We start from the raw sequence: 21,683 nt of genomic DNA on the forward strand, positions 1-21,683 counted from the left end.
TTTTTAATGTAAGATTTAAAAAATTGATTTACAAATCTTATCAATTACAAAAATCGTGTACTAAAACTTTTAAAAACTTGAAAGCTAATACGCAAGATTTTAAATTAATAAAACTTGTAATATCTGATTGATTTGCTTGTATAAATATTGAGATCGTTATAAAATGAAAAACGGATTGTCGTTAATAGTAACATTGTGTATTATTTTTACAATATTAAAAACTCCAGCGAATCTCGACGATTAAAAATCTGCGAAGAACTTCGAAGCCACTTTTAATCCGTTTCTCGTTATCGAAAAACGACGCTTTTACGTATCCGTAGAGCGGTTTATTTCGCATTTCATATTTTTAATTGAAATAAAAATTACGACGACAAAAACTACTTTTTATAGAAATGACGGAGAGCCAATAAATCGAGTAGAGTGAAGTAAAAGTGTATAATCAATGAACACAATATTACGCGTTTCTTTGTATAGACTTTTTAGCAACCGAACGATTTTATAATAATAATAGTGCAATTGTAATAATAATGCAATAACTTAATTACTTATGACGTCACGCGCCACAATACACAAATTGATGTATGTTGCGACATATAACGTTGCAAATAATTACATGATAGATCACATATAATAATGTAATAAATATAATAATTATTATCGATGATTGATGATTGTTTGCAATCATTGCATAATAATAGTCTTTCCGCCGCTTCTCTTATTCCGCGTGACGTGCCCGCCGCGCAATAACGTCGCACGTGCAGTGTCCTCATTAGGGATCAGCTCGCCCGCAATTAACGAACAATTGTCGGCGCAATTGTCGCAATGATTGTTCGATGCGGGTGCGTTAGGAGCGCGCGGCATTTCTAGAAAATTGCCGCGTCGCGTTCGTAACTCGGCGACGCGACGTCGCGTCGCGTCGCGTCGCGTCGAACGGCACACGCTCTTTCAAATTCGAGTTTGATTCGTATTCCATTTTAGCACGTCTCAGCCCCGACGTAATGTTTCCATCGAGTCGCATTTATTTTCTCGCTTTTTTTTTCCCCGAACGCTCGATTCGCCGAAGTTCGGACGCGTTTGGAGAACACATATTCTCTCTCTCTCTCTCTCTCTCTTTTTTCTCTCTCGTTCGCGCAAATATATTATCTTTGCACGCGTCCCTCATAAATATAGCCCGAACGTAATCGGATACAATTGCGATAGCGGATTAAATTGAATGGCGCGACTTCGCGGAATAAGGTACCTAATACATTGTCGACCACGAGGCTCAGCACTCCGTCCCACGCCCCACTTTAAGGGACGTAAATAAAAAATGGGTAGCGCGCCGATCCGCCGAGGGATAGTCACGTGGGAAGCACGTGCGACTTGCGGTCGTGGTAGAGGTGCGAAAGTAAATTGGTCAGGACGCGACACGCGTCGCGTGACGAATTAGCGCGTCCGCGGCGGGGGCGATTATTCACGAGAGCGCGCGGGTACGCCGGCACGCGACGATATTTCCGCGATTAACCGGCCCCGCTTGAATCCCATAAGCTCTCGGCTACTCTCCCCCGTACCCCGAGAGGGGTACGCGCGCCGATAAACGCCGCCGCTAATTCAATTCGCGCGCGATCGCGTAAACCGATCGATCGTTCACGAACGCGCACGTGCCGGGATTGGCGGAAATGTCCGGCGGATTAACGCGATTATTTTATTAGGCGCAACGAGATTCGCGCACATTTGCACGGGAATTCGATAGAAAATTGGCGATGAAAAGTACCTCCTTGCAATTTTAAATCGAATTGATGGATTCATAAGTTTGTGAAGAAGATAAGCAGAGTAATGCAAAGACTTTAAAATGCAAGAAGACTTTAATTGATTTCAGTATTGATTGATTGATCTGGTTTTGGAAGTCTGAAACAAAATACGAGTACATTTGTGTTACGTAATCCTGTTGCGGCGTTGAATTCAAGTCACAGGAAAAAGAAATATATCGAGTTGGACTCGACATCATAATGCGTTGCGACATAACTCGTTGCATAATTCTTCAAGCGCTCGTAATCTGCAGCATCTGCATGCAATTACAACCGGCAAATTATGTTTTTGAGATCGCCATAAATTCCTACGAGGTAGTAAAAATTCTTCGATTCACGTTTAGATCGACCGATCAGACGAAATCGAGAACGAAATACTTGATTTCGCTCATTTGCGAGAAGTTTTGATCGCAAAGGGTTAAAGGGGTCGATATCGACTGCGCGAGCGAGCGAGTTAAAGTGACGTTCAATCGCGAAATTATTCACCGGAGTTTAATGAACATTGGTAAAGCGAAATGCCGAAAAGGCAGTCAGATCGACGAAATATTTAGTTATAACTTAAGTTGATCACAATTTTCCCCGTTTTATACCCGCTTTCTTAATTTCTCTCGCCTATTTCCGATTTCTTCGTCGATCCCGCGTTAACCTTTCAAGATCATTCAATTAAGCTGAGAGAGATTCAATACACGAATTTACGGAACTAGATTAAGCTTCTTCCCTTTCTCCCTCCAGGAATTAAATCATTGAATCCGCCGTGATTCCTTTTATCCTCGATCGTACGGTCGATTTTTTTCACCACGTGCCCAGAAATCGCCATCGCGATCACACTGTTCTTTCCCGAAATAACGAATCGCAGGTTAATACCTCTCCCGTTTTTCGTCGCTCTGGCGTATTGCCTCTTCTGGCCGCTCGCCCTTTTCTGACCCTATTCCAGCCATTAACGCGTTGAATCTCGCGCTGCTTGCGAGCTTTTTTCTTTCCCCTTCAGGGCGGATTACGTGGCGCTTTCGCTGCGTGCAATCGATAATCTCGTCCTATTGAAGAGAAAAATAGTTTCGTTCGACGAGCGTAATCTACGAGCCGCGGCAGGATGGGAAAGAATTGGCAGAAAGGCAGGGGGGAGAGCGACGATGCGAAACGAATAACGAATTCCAACCGCAAAATCGCGCGAGTATAGAAAAGGTATCAATAATTTGTATCCGGATTGTATTTGAAAAAAAAAGACAAAACCGAGATTTGCGTGAGAGAATCCGAAATTAAATTTCAAAAACTATTTTTGTCAGGTGTTTAGATTTTGATAGAAAATTAGAATCTATGAATTCTTAATTAGACATTCTCATTTAAATAGTAAATATCTATAAATTAAGAAAAGAATTATCTGTGTAACGCGCACAGTCCCTTTTTTAATTATTTAACAAATCGTGCTTTATGCAATCTTCTTCAATAACTAAAATGTATTATTCTTCAAAATACGTATCATTCTCTATTTGAATTTTTTTTAATAACCGCACTGTCAAATATTAAAATATGAAATTTAAACAAATACCTCGAGCTAAATAACATTTTGTTATTTTTAACAAATGTGTGTCGAAGTTTATTACAAAGCAGTATTATTTTAACTCCGTTGGTTTAATTAAATTAACATTGTATTGAGTAGGAGCAGTGGCGATTTATGGGAACTGTCAAAATGACTCAAATTTATTACACTACGAATTTAACAGTTTATATGTAACTAAAATTTTTTATTAATATTAAATATTAATTTAATATTAAGAATCAGAAAAATTATGTATATAATTTTTGTGGGCATGTGCAAATACATATGTATTGAATATTTGCTCATTGATGGCTTATTCACTGGTTCGTCTATACAGATCCCTATTTCAATCCCATCACTAGGTACATGGGCGCGGCGTTTCGGAACACGTGCTTTATTTTACTTGTCCTCGTTTCCTTCTTTTTATTTCACGGGGGACCCAGCATTTTAAGCCCATTGTCGAGTTCGATGTACGTTGGCAGAGTTTTAATTAAACTCTCGGACGACCGGCGTGCGTACTCCTCCTCCCGCGGGACTCTGCTGTACGACGATCATTAATTAGATACCCCCTGAGATTACACGCGTCGTCGAATGCCTTATCAATGGAAGAGATATCAATGGTGCAATGTCGATATAAAGCTGCGCGGAATGAAAATCTGATGAAACGCGAACAAAAGCTAAAGACACGAAGGCACAGAAATAGCTTTACCAAACTCGGATATTATCGATTTCTCGACGATTTGCTAGATTTCTCTATTCTCATTCTTATAATTTTATTATACGTTATATTTAACATTATTATCATTATTATTACAATATATATTACCCTTGTTTCTTTTCATTATTCTTCATCAGTTTTATCAAGTCCGGATTCAAAGAGCCTATCCCCCGCGAATAAGTCATCTTATATCCGCGTTTAATAAAAAAGATGGAGATTACACGTTACGTAAAATCCTCCCGCAGCGCTTTATAACGCCGTAATCTCCATTTTCATGGTGGAAAAATAAGCTCGCTCGGAAAAATAAGCTCTCCATTTTTCGCAATAATCTCCGCCCGTTTGTACCGTACTTCGCTCCTCTTATATCGCGTCGCGTGTTCCGGCCAGGCTATCGATTCCGGAATAAATAAACTTATTCCATCAATCTACCTAAAAAGGGTTCCCGGGTCCGTTCCCTCCCTCCCGTCTATCCCCCCTGCCCTTCTCTTCGCTCGTCTGTCTCCCTCCTTTCGCAAAGCTCAAGAGACGACGGGTCCGGCGATAGAACCGAATTACCGGCTGCTGCGAGTAGATACGGCCAAATCGACGGCCGCTCGCTCCCATAAATCTTGTCTTATCCCGGACCGCAGATAGAGATGAATTACTCCGGTCCCGGGGTGGCGCGACGCGCGACGCGGGCTCTATTAACGCAGATTGCATTCGAATGCAAATCGGAATGCAATGCGGATTACTTCCCCGCCGACGCGCCGCGACGCGACGCGACACGACGCGATGCGAGCCGGACGAATTGTTCGCGATTACACAGCGCGAATCGCATTCTTGCAACGATATCCTCGTGCGAGATCTCTCGCTTTCTCTTTCTCGCGCGCGCGCGCGCGATTAATGTAATATATTCGATGGAGCCTCGCACTTTGTACGCTGCAATATTAAGATATAAAATGCAAAAGAATGGACGAGCACGTTACAGCTATATACAACAATGTTATCCTGAAACTACTGTGTAACAATTAGATCTATCTAGCACAAGAATATTTAGTTACCGATAAAGTAGCGAGAGGTCTAGATTTATAAACAAAACTGGCGTTACGCATTTTTCGTAAATCTGCCGAAGTCACCTGTTCCATCAGTTTGTGATGTATGATGCGATTTTTTATTCAGCGCTTTATTGAAAATTCGATTTCAGGCAATTTCGTTTCAAATTAAATCAATGCGGTTTTCGCGGAGCGACCTTGAAGAGATTAAGCCTGCGCTGATAATTGTTCCTGACAATTATTCCGCTCTCGTTATCAAACGACGGCGACCAATCAATCGGTGATTACGGACGTCATCGCGTGTCACGTACGCCGGCAATAGTTCGCTGTCGCATTATTATTCATGTCTTTCCTGCAGGATATCTCACGGTCCATTTGACGTATCAGCCTCACACCGCACGGGACGTCGCGAAAAATATATGCGATTATCAATAATATGGACGGATCTCTCTTTATGCCATAAAAACATAACTATGATGATTCGAAATTGACTTAATTTCTCTTCACTTTTACAGCCTAACGGATCTTGGAATTCGGTTTCTAGGATAACTGCATGATGACAGAAACGCATCGCAGCGAGAACAGATAAGAATAATCTGTTAGCAACATGCAGCTTGTAATATTATTATATAGTATTTCAGTGTATATCGTTCGAGATGAAATTATTTTCGCTTTCGATCAATCGTTCGTTTATCTAGAAACTCTCCATCTAGCATGTGCCCCTTTATAGTTTGCGTCAATTATTTCAATTATGTTTCTATTCCAAGTTTAACTCCTCCCCTTTATCTAATGTAATCCTAATCTTTTATAGAGATGCGCTGTTTATTGAAATATTATTATTACTATCATCGTCGCTCCGTATGTTATTATTGATTAAATCACTCTTGCAAATTCCTTCTCGTCTTCTCGTCAGAATTCAATGAGGATTCGGTCGATTTACGGGCGGTCGCCGATCGAATCTTCCTCTTCATTCATCGAGGCGCCGATCGAGACTTTCTCCTTGATAAATAAGGATCATCCCGGCGGTTCGCGTGATGAAGTAGACAGGACAAGTTTGGCAGCAGCTACAAATTTCTGGGGCTGTGCAACCCATAGCGCGGTATCTCGGGCGCGAGGCCCATAAACTCGCGCCATTAATCATTTCCCCGGGGTGGAGTGCATATTACTACCGAGGGGTTCTTAACCGATCGGTCGGTGATGAGTTATCGATATTACGTGCGACTCCTACCAACAACCGGCAACGGGTTAGTAGACGAGCCGGAGCTTTATGACCGAAATTTGTAACGGGGTGTCCCGAGAAGACGTACGGCACTCTGTCGTCCCCGGGAAGGGAGCTCGCGAGTACTTTGACGAGAGAGTAACTGCGCGCCGCGAGGATGCACGACTGTTGACGCTCTGGTACGAGCGCGAGATGAAAACCAAATAATTACTTTCTCTCGTACAAGATCGTACTGTACATATATAAGGAAAGACGTAAGAGAGGTAGAACTGCCTGAGAAAAATATAAAGGGAGAATCTAAAATTTTTATTTATTAAAGACGTCTTTTCTTTAGTTCGCGAAAAATGGACGACAACACTTCAAATTATTTGATCATTTTACTTTGAAAATTTGGGATTTTACAACAGCAGTATAACGCGAAATTCATTTAGATAATTTATAATGCTCTCTATTACTCTCAGATTAAATTTAGATCAGATGACCTAGATATTAGGTTATTTCTGATTATTATTCCAATTAAGTTTATTAGGTCGCGAAAAGAGGAAAATGCTTCAAATTGCTCGATAATTTTACTTTGAGAATTTTGGATTTTATAACAGCAGTAACGCGAAATTTACTTAGATAATTTGTAATGCTATGACTCATATTAAATTTAGATTAGATGATCTAGATTATTTCTGATTATTATTCATAAATTATTCATAAATATTAATTAAATTAGATTATTTATTTCTATTTATTTCTATTTATTTGCAATTAAGTTAAAAATAATTAAAATTGAGTATAACTCGACACTACGAATTTAACAGTGTATAAAATGACCGATTTGGCTTGTCGTTTCTTTCTCGATCCATCTCGGGGTAACTCGGAGTTGGATTTTGCAATTTCTTCGAGGGAGCCGTTCCCAGAAGAGGTTTATCGTTATCGACGAGAGAACAGCATTGCGGGGCTGTTGCTTGCCGAGCCGCGAAAAGGCCGGCCGTCCAGCCATGAAACGCGATTTCGTCGCTTCGACGCACAGTGCATCTCCCTCGATGAAATTCTGACAAAAAATACTTATCGGTTTCCTATCAAGTTCCTGTCCGTATTATGGTTTGTAGAGACATGGTAAAAATAAACTTTACGAATATCCAGTTTCTTAAATATCGAAATCTGAATTTAAAGCGTAAAATAAATTTTGCAAGATAAATTAATAGCCCACACAAAACTCTACCTTTACGAAATATTTCTATTTAAAAATAGAACGTGTCTCGTGTCTCTTTTACGAATATCCAGTTTACTAAACATCGAAATCTAAAAGCCCACACGAATCTCTATCTCTACAACGAAATATTTCTATTAAAAAATAGAACGTGTCACGTGTTTTTTTATATTTCTCTATAACCTCTAATAGTAAATATAAATGTATATATAACAATATATGGAAGTTAAACCGCGTACATTTCATCATCAAAATATATCACAAAACGAAATAAAAGTACGGAAAAAATGAACAATTTCTTTTTCAAACTGTCACGATAAATCTGCTGTTAATTAAGCGTCCAATACATTTTTTGGCTAAATGATTTAGTACACTTGTCAATTTTCTTCTTTTCATACGTTTACCAAGCGTCGAGATAATTCCGCGGCATCGAGAAAGTCAGCGAAAAATTTCCGCGGGAATGTAAGCTTCTCGTGAGAAGACGCATAAATTTTCGTCGCGACGGCGATTAATTCAATAAATGACACAATGGCGAGATGAACAACAAATTTAACTACCGATGGTACTGCATAAGTGCCGTATCTTGTTATCGAAACGCCATCAATAATCCGGTGGCTCATTGGCTAACAGCCCGCGATGCGATTAATATCAATTTAAACGGATTGAGCTTATTATATTTGCCGACTCGACGCGAAAGAGAACATTTTCCGACGACTGTCCTGATTTACTTGAAATATGCAATTGGGAATAACGTACATTCAAAAATATTATCTATATACCGAGATGCTCTTCACGTGTCGTATTATTAATTCACAACTTTCCAAAATGCGATTAACATCGATTAATCGAGTTTATTGCATTTGCCGATGACACGTAGGAAGACAATTGTTAGTATAATATTCCGAAAATGTTCACTTATTTGGAATATTATAACAATTGGAGAAGAAAAAATATAGCAGTAAACAAAAAAGAATATATATAAAGTAATTTATAGTTAAGTTTCTTATTAATCACAAGAATAAACTTATATTTTACTTAATAAATAGACTTTTAAATATATGGGGATTCTTGATTAATAAATAACTTATTAATCTAATTAAGAAATAAATAAATAAAGAATATTAATAACAAGTAAAAATATCATTTTCTCCTTAATGAGAACTCTATATAATAAATTATCTCTCTTATTGATTGAAGACCAAATAAACAACCGAGTTAAAAATGCCAAAGGTAAATATTCAGCCACCAAAAAAAATGCATTATGAGGGTATCAATTGCATTCCTCTTCCTCCAAATGCGGTATTTAAATATTCGATTATATTACTGTTTAAAATATTTCCAAAAAGAAGTCAAAAAAAGGTATTGTTGCTCAATTTAACAATAGATGAATGCAAAATGGGTTCCAAAACCACCAACAAAATTGCATATATTCTCTAAAACACACACCGTACATGTACTACATAAAAAAAAGTTATTTCACGAACAAAAGCAAACTATCTATTCAATGAGAATAGGACCGGTCCAGATTTTCCATGCTTTTCGTCGAAATTTCCCCCGGCAATCGCCTAGCCGAATTTTTCAACTCTTTCCGACGAGCCTGAATCGACGAACATCACGATGTATATATAGGATGTCTCAGAAATCGCCTGTTTTCTCAAAAATAGAAATTTTAGAAACCGAGTCACGAAACATAAAATTTACAAATATAAAAAATTACAAAAGTTTATTCTCATATTAGATTTGAGTAAATTTTCATTTTATTTTTATACAAAATAAGATTCAGTCTTCATCTGTCTACTGCATTTTTTAATTAAATTTTATTTTATTTTAATTCTAGTTTGATTACACTGTTACTACTCTTATAATTTATTACACAAAACTTTATTTCCGCAGAATTGTATTATTATCTTAATCTTTAAATGTGCAGCTTTGCATATATATATGCAAAGCGACTTTTCGTTGCTCAGTGTATTTTCTCTTATCTTATGAAGTTTGAACTGAAAACGCGCGGCTTTGCATATTTATAAAGGGCCTTTCGGGCCCTTCTTTCCCTTTCGGATAGGAAGGCCCAGAAGGTTATTATTTATTTAAAAAATAGAATGCTGCAGAATGCTGCAAAAAATTGTGCATTTAAGGATTAACTAAAATTTTACTCTATAATAAGTCGCACGTCAAATGTCGAAAATTGAAGAAAATGTTCTAAGATTTTTGCCTCAGGAAGATTCGACTCCAAACTCAATCTGCGGGAGATACCGTGGGTGTCCAAGACACCCCGTATAACCTTCGGACGTCCCTCCGCGACGATTCGGCAAATTTTTCAGACGTCACATCTCACGAATGCAGGCGGCACTTACGCTTATAAGGTTTCATTATGTGGCGCTTTCGCAGACGCGAACACATACGGCTGCCTTTCCGACCTTCCGAGAGATCGATGTCGCGCCAGACGACATTTCTCGGACTTTTCACCGCGTCTCATGCCTCTCTTTCTTTCTCTCTCTTCCTCCCTTTCTTTCCCTCTCACTTTACAAGCAAGAGGAACAGCGTCGGAAGTGCGTCAGCAGTTTTCTTCCCACCGCTGAAGAATTGCGTGATCGAAGCGAAGTGAGTTGGAAAACCGAGAGTCGGACTCGTTTTCTGTGATTTCGCGAAAAAATTGCAAAAAGTCGCAAAGGATTGTCTCGTGAAAGCAATGTACCAAATGTCTATTTTAAGAGACCGAAAAAGACCTTTTGAAAGCATACAGAAAAAGGTTTTCAAATATGTATTCCATTTCTCTAATTTATTTCCCGAGATATTTCATCTCAAAGTACATGTAATTTTTATTTGCTGGAACAATTTATCTCTTCACCTAATTTTATCCAAATGTTTTCTATTTATCAATTTATTATATTTCAAGCGAGCAAAACAGTTATTCTCTTCCACTGAGAGAAATTAGTGACAACAAACATTTTGATTTGCTGCGGGTAGCAACCTTTTGTTGCAATAGCAAAAAGTTCGCTACCCGCAGCAAATCAAAATGTTTGTTGTCACTATAATGACAAATATTTGCTAATACAGCAAATCCTTTTTCTCAGTGTCTATCTCTTTTTAGATTTTAGAAAAGTCCGAAAAGAATAGTTTCTAAAATAGCGAATTTTTTTAATTTCTCCGTTACTTTCATTTTTATGTAAAACCCTACTTACTCGCTTAAAAAATTTACCTCCTTACTGAATTTAATTTAAATTTAGCTTATAATGACGCGTGCAAATTCAAAATAGCTTTTCAATCTTTATCCGTTCTCCAGATGCAAATGGGTAATTGGACGCCATGCACGATTTACGGTGTGTGTGTAAACTCTTCTTTGATCTTGGGAAAGGGTCGCTGATTGCCGAAAGAATCGCGCGGCATCACCTTGACGGATTCATTCGTCGTTTAATGTGCCGACTGCATTATCCCTTCGGCACCCTCTGTCGCATCGCATCTCGGGGAGTCCTCTTCCCCGCCGCCCTCTCCCTCTCCCCCTCCACGCAAAATCGCAGAGTCGTCCGCAAACATGCCGATCGCCATTACCTGGTAACCCCTGCGCTGGTAAGGCAACCCAGCCGACCACTTAAAAATGGCGGCGCGCTATCCGGCGCGGCACACGAAAAAGGAGCGATCAAAGGGAAAGGCGGGAGGGAAGCGTGAGGGAAGGGACACGAGGGTATCATTAGAGTAATGACGGACTTCGAGGAGAGACCGCAGAAACAGACGAGAAGATACCCATGGAGTTTCTTGCCTCGCGCTCCATTCCCTTCGTCGCCCTCGTCGTCGACGCGGCCGCCGCCGCCGCCGCCACCGCCATCGTCATCGTCATCGTCGTCATCATTGCAGGAATGGATTGCTCGGGGGAATGTTAGAAACGGTTCGGAGGTGCATACTTGTGGTACTCGTCGACGTTATTATGCATGCGTCAACAGAAATGTAGTGGCATTATCGTGCGAGCGATGCCCTTAATTTAATTACCGCGATCGTTCCCGCAAGACTGTAAAGCCCTCTGGGAACCTCTGGGTTTTCGATATTTTTCCTAAGGGTGAAGGAATGATCGTGATTTGAGTAATAAGAGTAATGTCCATCGGGAGCGAGGAGCTGGAGAATTTTCAAACAGACAATTCGAAATTTTGAGCGCTTCGAGTTCCGGATCTGTGAGAATCCGAAAGTAATTTAAGGGGAGTTCCGCCAGACGCAAGAATTTGAGAATTAGGGAGTCACGAAGCCGATCATGCAATCCGAGCCTGATGCCGCGGTGAGGAATCGCGAGAGCTCGTGCCCGTTCCCCCTGCGACGCGAAATAATCCGTTTCTCTTTCCCTCCGTCCCTCCGTTTTCCCCCTCCCCCCACTCTACCCCTGTCCCTCGCTCTTTCTCAATCGAGGCTTCACCTGGCCGCGAGTTTGTCCCGCTGTTATTACGTGTATAATGCGCGGCGCGGTGGGACTCCGCAAAAAAGGCTAATCGACGGGCCCCGGAGGCGTGGCGCGGCTGTTTCTGCGGTCGAGGGGTCTCCGCCGCCGTCGTCGGTGGGGCCCGGCGGGGCCCGACGGCGTGGCGCGGCGCGGCGGAGCGAAAACGCTTTCGCGGAACACAGACCGGCCGGCGGGATGTCAATTGAAACGACGGGAACTCGGCGATTTACTTTCCTTCATCCTTTTTTGCCAACTCGGCCCCTCTCCTACCCCCCTCCTGCCCCCGAGCGTCCGCTCGAAGGAAGCCTGGACCCCCTTTCAACACGCGCTCGTCGTCCGCTCGTCAAATTCCTTGTTCCCGACATCGGTCGCGCGAAGAAAACTTTCCAATTGCGGGAACGTTTACGCCGAGTAAATATTCGAGTCCATTAAATTTTATTTTTATTACGTTTCTCTCTTTGAAGGACCGTTAAAATTCTCCAAATTTCGTGAACGAATTGAAATCACTTTGAAAAATAATCAATAGATTTTAAAAATCTGATTGTTGAAGATATTAATAATAGAATATATATCTCCGACATTGCAAATTTTCAATTTTAAATTATTTAGAGCAAATTATAGCAGAGCTTTAAATGTAGAAATGATCAAATTATTTATTCACGCGAAGTTCATCAATTGTTCCACTTTTTCGGGGCAACCAAATGAGACCGTTCGAGTGATTGACACTTTAAATTAAAATATTCATCATTCAATATTCCCGCAATTTTTATATTCTAGTCCGCCGATTATTTTTACTTTAACGCGTGTATAAATTATACTAAATATAATAAAAGCGTATAAAAATTATACGAAAACTAATTTATATACCAAATTATACCAAACTGATAATATATTTCCGGGGAAAATTTATGCTGCGAAAAATTATACAGTTTACTTTGTGGACGTTTAATTCGCGAAATAAAATTCGCCGAGTACTTATATAAAACCCGCCTTTTTTCGCGCGAAACGACCTGCCGCCTCAATCCGCTTTTAATTCGGGGGGGGGGGGGGGAGACTTTAATAGCGAAACGATCAGCCGAAGAGCCGCGATTCATTATCTCGCGCGGAGTAATCCTTTTTGCGCGCGCGGATCGCTGCGACGTCATTTCCGAAGGTAATCGCAGGAGGAAAATGTAAATACTCAGCTTCCTCGCCTCGCTAACTGACGGCGCGATTAAATCGGGGGACAAATTAGCAATCAGCCTGGGCTCTCGGGGGAATTTTCCTCCGTTCCGATTGAAGAAGGTGAAGGCGCAGTTACGACAGCCGTTGAGACAAGCCGGAATACGATCTTGGACTACCTACAATCGTATAAAATTAATATTCGAGCATTCCTTCTCTAAAAAAATCAAATAAAATCTCGCTTCGTCCGCTGCTTATTATTATCCGATTATCACCGAGGCTTCCCCGTTTCTCGTTAAATTTTCCTTTTCACTTCTCGATATCCTCTTACGTTCCTTTTCCGCCTAGTTATTTCCCCGACTTTCTCCCCCGCGTTCCCACTCAGTCGGTTTTATATTTTACGTTTAATTTCCTCCGTTCGTGTGCCCCGCCGTCGTAAATAGGGGAAAGCCTCGCGTTTAAAGACGCACGACTGCTTGCGTTTCGCAAACAGGCCGGCCGTTTCGGTTGCAGCTAACCGCGTCCCGTCGAACACGGGGCTGTAGTTTGCATCGCGTGACTGTTTAATCATGCTACATTGTCTCCATATGGCGCGGTAATGCAACATGCATATGCGTGTCGCTCCATTCGGCTGTCATAAACGTCGCAATGTTGCCCTCGGCCAGTCCTCTCCGGGCTACATCTACCTGCCTGCCTGCGTCGCACCTCGATGCCGCGCGACATCGGGCACGAGGGTGGACGGGAGGGAGGGAGAGACGATCCGGGACACCGGACGTAGCCACTAATTGGAGGACTGGTTTGCGGGACAACTCCGAAATTTCCCCGTGAGACGTGCGCCCGCCCACCTTCGTGAGAAACGCGATACCGAGCGCGCATCTGCGACAAACGCGCGATTACGAAATTCGGGAATTATTGCGCGCAAAAATCCCGCTTTTGACACGCGGCGTTCGCCGTCGCGGCGCATTAAGATTTATTCGCCGAGCGGTGAATCGATTGACGACTACTGTATAAAATAGAAGAATCCTAAATTTTGATAAGAGAGCCTGCACCACTTTGCACAAGCTGAAGTAATAAAGATATTGATTAATTTAGATATAAGAGAGTCTGTAAATGTGCAACGAGTGGCTAAATAATTCGCATTTCCCCATCGAAAATTTTATCTTTACGAAAATAATCGCAGACTGTCTATTTTTATTCCGAAACCATCGATTCTTTTCTCCATCCGACCGATGAATACAGCAGATATTTATAATGACATAAAACGATATATCTATAAAAAAAAAGAATTGTCGCAAGACGTTAACAATGATACTTACCGCCACTACATTCTTATCGTATTCCCGGGCGCGGGTTTGTTTCAACGACCGAGTCTCGTCGACGCGAGAGAACGCCGTTTCACGGGTGTTAATTAAATATTTAATAATCCGACCTCTTGTGCGCGCGAATCCTCGAAATTCGCGAACCCTTCTTGTACTCTCCTTGCCGGGTGTCGGTCCTGAACGCACCCTCGTTTCCGTTTTCCGGAATGTGTGCCCACCCTCCTTGTAAGTTAATTCGAGTCCTTATCTCAAGACAATGGGCGTCATCAATTCCGCCAAGTTCCTCAAGAACGCGGAATTTCGATTCGCTCTTGCGCGACGAGCAAAATTAATCCTGGAACCTGGAACGCGTCGCGTCGCGTCAATTCCGATATTTTCAACGTAAGACGTCCACAGAAGCGCCTTCGATTTGGCTCATAATATGAAATATGAAATATAAAACCGAGAGGTAAGAGACGAAAGAAAAATAAGTTCTCTGGAAAATGGAAAATAGAGCGGATTATTAAATCGTAAATAAATAAAACTTTAATCTTTCATTTCATTTGTATAAATTTCCACCCTGCTTTTAATACCCATTTTCCATTTTTCACTCGTTCCTCGCTTTTTGCGTGGAACGAGTTAAAAGCGTCACGTTTCCCGGAAATTGTATCTCTCTTTATTATCTACCGGAGTGGAAATTTAACCTCGCCGGCATCCAGTCATCAACTAGCCAATACTAGTTCTATATTGCCCCTGTCCAGTAATGTAACGCTTAGAAGTTCTAGATACTCGACAAATATATTGTCTCATAGCGAGCTTAGAAAAACTGTCTAGTAATCAGCTAGCCTGGGCTAGATTAAAAATATATGGAAAAATTAATTTTCAATTTTTTTCATTGTTGCATTTTTGCTAAAGTTTTGTTACAACATTATATTAAATTTTGTAAGTTAAAATATTTCCATTTACCGAAGGATTCGAACTTGGTACTGTTGTTGGGCGCCGCTGCTGATGGGTGACAGTCGTTATTCACTCTATCCACTACGCTATCGAGTATTAGTAATAATTCAGCTTAAATTCTCCTTATATGTTATAACGTAATATAAAATACAAACCTGAAATTTTTTTAAAATTGCTAAACAATATTTAATACCTTAAATGCTCAATACTGTCTATAATATATAAATACGAATATGTTAAACAATTAAAATTTAAACTTTATGTAAAAATATCGTTCAGTAAAGATTGCCGAGATATTTAATAATTCTCAAAATCACATTTCTAATATATAATAAAATGATAGTTATGAAAAAACTATTAAAGAATTGGTAGTGGCTAGACAATGGCTGGTAATTTTTTGAAAGTTTCCAGCGCCATCTATTCCAATATTTACAGTGCAGGGGCTAGAAAAGTACTAGATAGCAAAGTTTATTCATAAATTATATAGCTAATATACTAACAATAAACTAGTCAATGGCTAGGTAATATATCTAGCCTGCGTGATACTGCCATTATAGCTGTAGAATAAGATTTGTCACATCAATTTCCATTCGGGAGAATGATAGTTATGAAAAAACTATTCAAGAATGACATAACCTCACTGTTCGAATGCTAACAAATTTTTAATTAGTAATGGCTAGACAACGGCTGGCTAATTTTTTGAAAGTTTCCAGCGCCATCTATTCTAATATTTACAGTGCAGGGGCTAGAAAAGTACTAGACAGCGAAGAATTATTCATAAATTATAGCTAGTAATACTAAGCTAGTCAATGGCTAGGTAACATATCTAGCCTGCGTGATCCAGCCATTAGCTGTAAAATCAGATTGACTAGACCAATTTCCACTCGGATATTCTTCGGATTTTAAACTCAATTCTAAACATCGTACTTCCATCTCTGCTTAAACAACTGATAAAACACTTTAGCACATGAATATTTCAATTTATTGAAATCTATATTATCCACAAATCTTATTTTTCATTGGTCACAACGCGCTTCCAATGTTCGTCGATTTTTATTGCCGTTTTTTTCTTGTTTTCAGATATTTAATGTTATGCATTTTACTCTGTTTAAAAATATTTTTAAACAGGGCTCAGATGCTTGTTTAATGTTTTTAACATCCTAGACATGTGCAATTTTATTATGTGAGCATTTTTATAAAATTAAAACGTTTATTAAAACAATGTTTTTGTTGACCGCAAGTAGACGTATACCACTTGCAAAAATAATGAGTTATCAAAACCACTTATAAAATGTCTTATAAAAATTTATATTTAAATTTTAATCAAAGTAGATTATAAATATAATTTTAAAATATAAATAGTAATAAAAAATAACAAAAATATGTTATTAAATATATTATGTCAAATTATATTAATTCGATATAAATATTTAAGATTAATAATTAATAATTTTTAGAACAAACAGAGCTATCATTTGCAGCATACAGTGTTGTTAACGATATCTTAATTCAATTGAACCGTACAGCCTAAGGCTGTTTACTTGAGCACCTTTTCTCGTGCAAACGATTTGTTCGAATTATTGCTCAAGGGCGTTCGCGGTTTGAAACAAATTGTCAAAACTCGACTTATATCACTTTCAAAAGAATCATTTATGTAATTTCGTTTAACAACCAAGCTTCTATTGATTCATTCGGAAAAATATTGTAAAGCATTGAACTTCAAAATAGAAAAAAAAATAAAAGGTAAGTAAAAATCTGTAAAAGAAACAAGTTTTAACTTATTTCTTTCGAAATTGAACTTACACCACTTTCAAAAAGTAAACGGCTCGTAAGCATCGTTCTCGGAAGAGCTCGGGATAACGGAGTTCCGTTTTGCGCGCGCCGCTCTCCACACCTTTTTCGCACTTATTTTTAAAAGACGCCCCGGTACGACGTCGCGCGCCTGAAGGGTTATTGTTAAGATAAATCTCACTCTGTCCCCTTTCCCGGAGCGCCGACTACCCTCGGCCCTTCCGGCTTAACTCAATTTCCCCCCGTGCCGGCGCGAACCACCGGCTCGCCGCTGATGTAAAGTCTAGTTTACACGAACAACGGCGTTCGGGCGGCGTGCGAGGGCGAGATGTACAGGCAGCGAATCCGACCACTAATTAAGAGACGCGCCGCGCCGCGGCTCGTTCGCGCTCGGGGAATTCGGAATAGTCTCTCTCTCTCTTTCCCACTCGCCTTGAGAGACGAATGCGCTCGTTTCGCGAGCACGTATTCTTCGGGGAGTCCATTACGTTACCCGACACACGCCGCCGCCGCCGCAGGATGTTACGACAGATTCTTATTGTCTTGCGGACTCCAAAAACGATCGTTAAACTCGACTCGCCGCGCCGGATTCAAATGCTGATTTTTTTTTATTTTTAGCAATATCGAATATTGCAAAGTAATATCATTACTTATTAGATCAGTTTCAGCTTATTTGTTTATTACTTAACGTAATGGTGCGTAAACTGTGTTGAAAAATGTTTAAGAAATTCTGGTATTTAACTTAATAATATGCAATTTAATTTACTGCTGTATAAAAAACTATATGTATTAAAATATTTAAAAACTGATTCAATTATATATATTATATATATATATATATATATATATATATATATACTAAAACAACTAATTTTTTAAAGGGTTCGACAGCATAAAAAGTTTGCGGACAATTGATGAGCTAATACCATTATTATAGGTCATTCTCATTTTATTTGTTTATTAAAGTAAATCGAGGTTAAATTATATGAGTGAAGTTTTATCTTATACATATAAAACAGAAAATTATTTAAAAATAGGAAGTTTGTTCTCAAAAATTCCGTAATGTGAAACGATCTAATATCATTACTTATTAAATCAGTCTTAGTTTATTTGCTTGTTACTTAACACATTGAATGCATGAATCAAAGCTAAATATAAACGATGTTTTATTTTAAGAAGACACAGATCGTTCTCAAAATATTCAAATCTTCCGTTCATTTCACATCTATTCTAAAATTTCTCCCGAGACCCGCTACTTCATTAATCGAAAATATCTAAGTCGGTTCACGCTTCCCGGATGCATGGAAGATCTCGTTAAAATAACGAAGTAGACACAGAATACAATTAAAGTCAAAATCTCCGAACTGACTTTCTCACAACGATTTCGGCTCCAGGCGCTCGCGGGGAATGCCGAGATGTGCGGGACCGAGCGAGAAGGGGGGCCGGAAACCGAGGAACGACGCCTCAGAGTCTGCGGCCCCGAGGATCCAATTATCCGGCGGAATAAAATTGCGCTTGACGGCGAATCGTCCGCTCTCGCACGCGTCGCCCGCGTAGGATCCCGAGCGAGCAGCACGGGGGAGTAATTTCGCCTGTAATGCCGGTGCCGCGGCGCGGTGCGGAGCGGCGCAGGGCGGGGCGGGCTTCCTCATCGGCGATGTATGTTGCCGAGTCGGTGGTTTTGCCCGTGTTTACCGTGGCGATGCGCCGTGACGGCCGCATCGCCGGGAAAATTGAGTTACGAGGGAATAGAGAGTAGCTCTCCCCCGCTCTCGCAAGAGACGACCTACGCGACGCAGCGTCGTCCGACGCAGCGGGGATGAGGAGCCAGAAGAACTGAGAACGTTGCTGAGCCAGCCGAATGTTCACGTACTTACGCGCGCTGCTTCGCACAAGGCGTTCAGCTATACCGTTGCCTTTGACACTTTGTAGATTCTATTCAGATCGAGGCATCGACACGGTTCCGATCTTTAAATCCGCTCGCAAAAGTCTCTAGTCTTGCAGTTTATCCTCGCATTATAGTTATTAGTTCTTTAAAGTTTATTTTATTTTAGTTTGTTATAAATATTTCTTTTTATTTTAGTACTTTCTCTCTAAAGTTGTTTTAATATATGTTTAATAATTTTAATATCCAGATCTTTCTCTCGGGACACGTCGACATGTCTTCTAAATCCGCTTCTACAATTAAAAGTTTCTAAAGTCTTGCGATTTTTCTCTGCGTTATAAAACTAGTTTTTTAAATGAATTGTTTTCTTATTGTAAATATCTCGTTCAATTTCAGTTATCTTTTCAATTATTACATTATGTTTATTTTAATATCAAGACATCAATACGAGTCCAATCTATAAATTTTTGACTGAAAATGTCTTGAAATGATTTTATTCGATATTTATTTCTGCGTTATCTCTCTAGTTTCTCTTTATATCTGTACCTTAGAAGTAAAGAACCATATCTCCATACAGCATCTCCTTTGCTGTATTTTTTAGATATAAAATAAAAGTAGCAACTTGATTTATTCAGTTTTTAATAAAGTAATTTAACTGATATGTTTCATAGAACAACTGCCAATAATACTTTATCTGACCTGAAAAACTGGAAATACGATTCTTTATCTCTAATTGTAAGGTAGAGATATATTCTTTATTTATAGTTTCTTGAACAATTATCTTTCTTATTTTTAATATTGCGTACCTTTCTTAATTACAGAATTTCTACAAACTATTCAAATACGTTTAATATATTTACCGGGTGGAAATATGTTCCGCGTATAATTATTTTCTCGACTTACCGCGACACTCTGTGCTGCGCTATCCTACCGTGACTGGGCAGTGTCACGTTGCTGTCGCTTTTCGACCAGGTGACGGAGTTCTTGGCGTCGGGCAGGTCAACCTTGCCCAGGTAAGCCTCGCAGAAGAGTCTGAGTGTACCTCCCAGGGGCACCAACTGCGAGCTCGGTCTATAAGTGGGCAAAGGTTTCCCCGTGTAGACCCCGGATTCCTCATCTGAAATTCAGATCACGTCTACGGTGAGTTTAAATTATAACATTTACAGACACACGTATGTGTGTACAAATCGTACATGTATAAATCATACGATTAGCGTGCAATGCGCTAATCCGCACGTTTGTTCGGAAATTTAATCGGTCGTCTTATCTTCGGCGGCGTTTAATAACGCCCCGATGATTAACGACACTCCTTAATGTGGCAGATATAATGAATCGTACGAAAAATGAAAATCACTTTAATATCGCCTCCCATCACGCCGCGGTTCCCGCGCGCGTTGCCATGAATTACGAGTAACCTGCATTACCATGATATACTCCCCCGCCATTTATTTTGCCACGTTTCATCCTCTCCGCGTGTTCATATTTAATGCGAAAACACTTTTCGGCAGTGTCTTTCCATCTCGCTCCGACGAGGTCGTAAAAACCATCTATCCGTCATACGAATCTTTTCGGATCCATTATAAAGAATCGACCTTAAAAATAATTATTAAAAAAATAATTCTCATGTTCAACTTCCGTCCTCATAACTTCTAAATATTCAATATTAAATGACAATTATTATAAATATTAATTAATAAACTATAAATCTATAAAATAAACTCTTAAGTGGATATTTTAATTTAGATTAGGAATGAAGAAATATTATTTCTCGCATTTTCTTAAATTCTGTGATATATATAAAATAATAATTAAATATTTCCCTCCAAATTTTAATGTACCTGTAAGTTCTTTGAGCTATGCTTTACAACTATCGTAATTTCTATTAGTTTCGTCGGATAGTGACAGACATTCGATTAATTAATTTAATTAGCTCAATTCGCGTTTAACCGGCCTTTGAAACACACTGTAGAGCACGGCATCGAAGTGCGCACGGAAGTGTGTAGACATCGAGGGCATCGAATGAAAGAAGCCGGCGGATAGTGGATGGTGGATGGCGGAAGGTCACAGGTCGTTGGGTCGGAACGGCGCGAGAGGAAATGGAGACAGTGCGTTCGGGACGGCCGGATGGGTAATTCAATCAGCATTGATGCGGGAAAAACGCAAAATTAAACAGCCGTCTATTAAATCGAAAATGCGCGCGCTCGCTCGCGCGAAAAGAGCCCATGTTGCACTTATCGATTACCGTTGATTAAAATTGATGAATGCGAACGGTCAACACATCGATGCTATTTGAATTATTGCTATTTTGCTGGATGTTTCGATTTTATAAACCGTTCGGCATGATATCGTAGAGTGGCCTCAAATATAGAAGTATTGTATTACGGAATATCCTGAAACTCACAATGAATCACGTAAAATCAATATACGTGCTCGTAAATTCGCGTTCTGCGCTACTCGGAGAGATCTAAACGAGAGAAGTTCGCTCGCGGATCAGCTTGGGGAGGTGTATTTTTTAATTATGTTTACCTCCTTGCGAGATAAATGAATCTCCGAGTTGCAGCGAAGTCTTAATTTCAGAAACATTATTCTCCTCGCGTATATACTTATAACAATAATGTACAAAAATACATTCACTTCCCGATTTAATGCTTCACGATTCTTTTATTTTCGTCAGC

General features: G+C 39.8%; 1 protein-coding gene across 1 annotated transcript in view; it reads right to left on the reverse strand.

Annotated features, from left to right (window-relative positions):
• Positions 1–21,683, reverse strand: part of LOC139769964 (interleukin-1 receptor accessory protein-like 1-B) — a 161,851-nt gene that overhangs the window by 17,803 nt on the left and 122,365 nt on the right. Inside the window, exon 3 of the mRNA XM_071701510.1 lies at positions 19,912–20,125. Coding sequence (XP_071557611.1) covers positions 19,912–20,125 — 214 coding nt within the window. The remainder of the gene's footprint in view (positions 1–19,911; positions 20,126–21,683) is intronic.

This window comes from Temnothorax nylanderi, unplaced genomic scaffold (genome assembly GCF_030848795.1).
Source record: "Temnothorax nylanderi isolate EJ_2023f unplaced genomic scaffold, tnyl_v1.0 TNYL_tig0026_pilon, whole genome shotgun sequence".
NCBI lineage: Eukaryota > Metazoa > Arthropoda > Insecta > Hymenoptera > Formicidae > Temnothorax > Temnothorax nylanderi.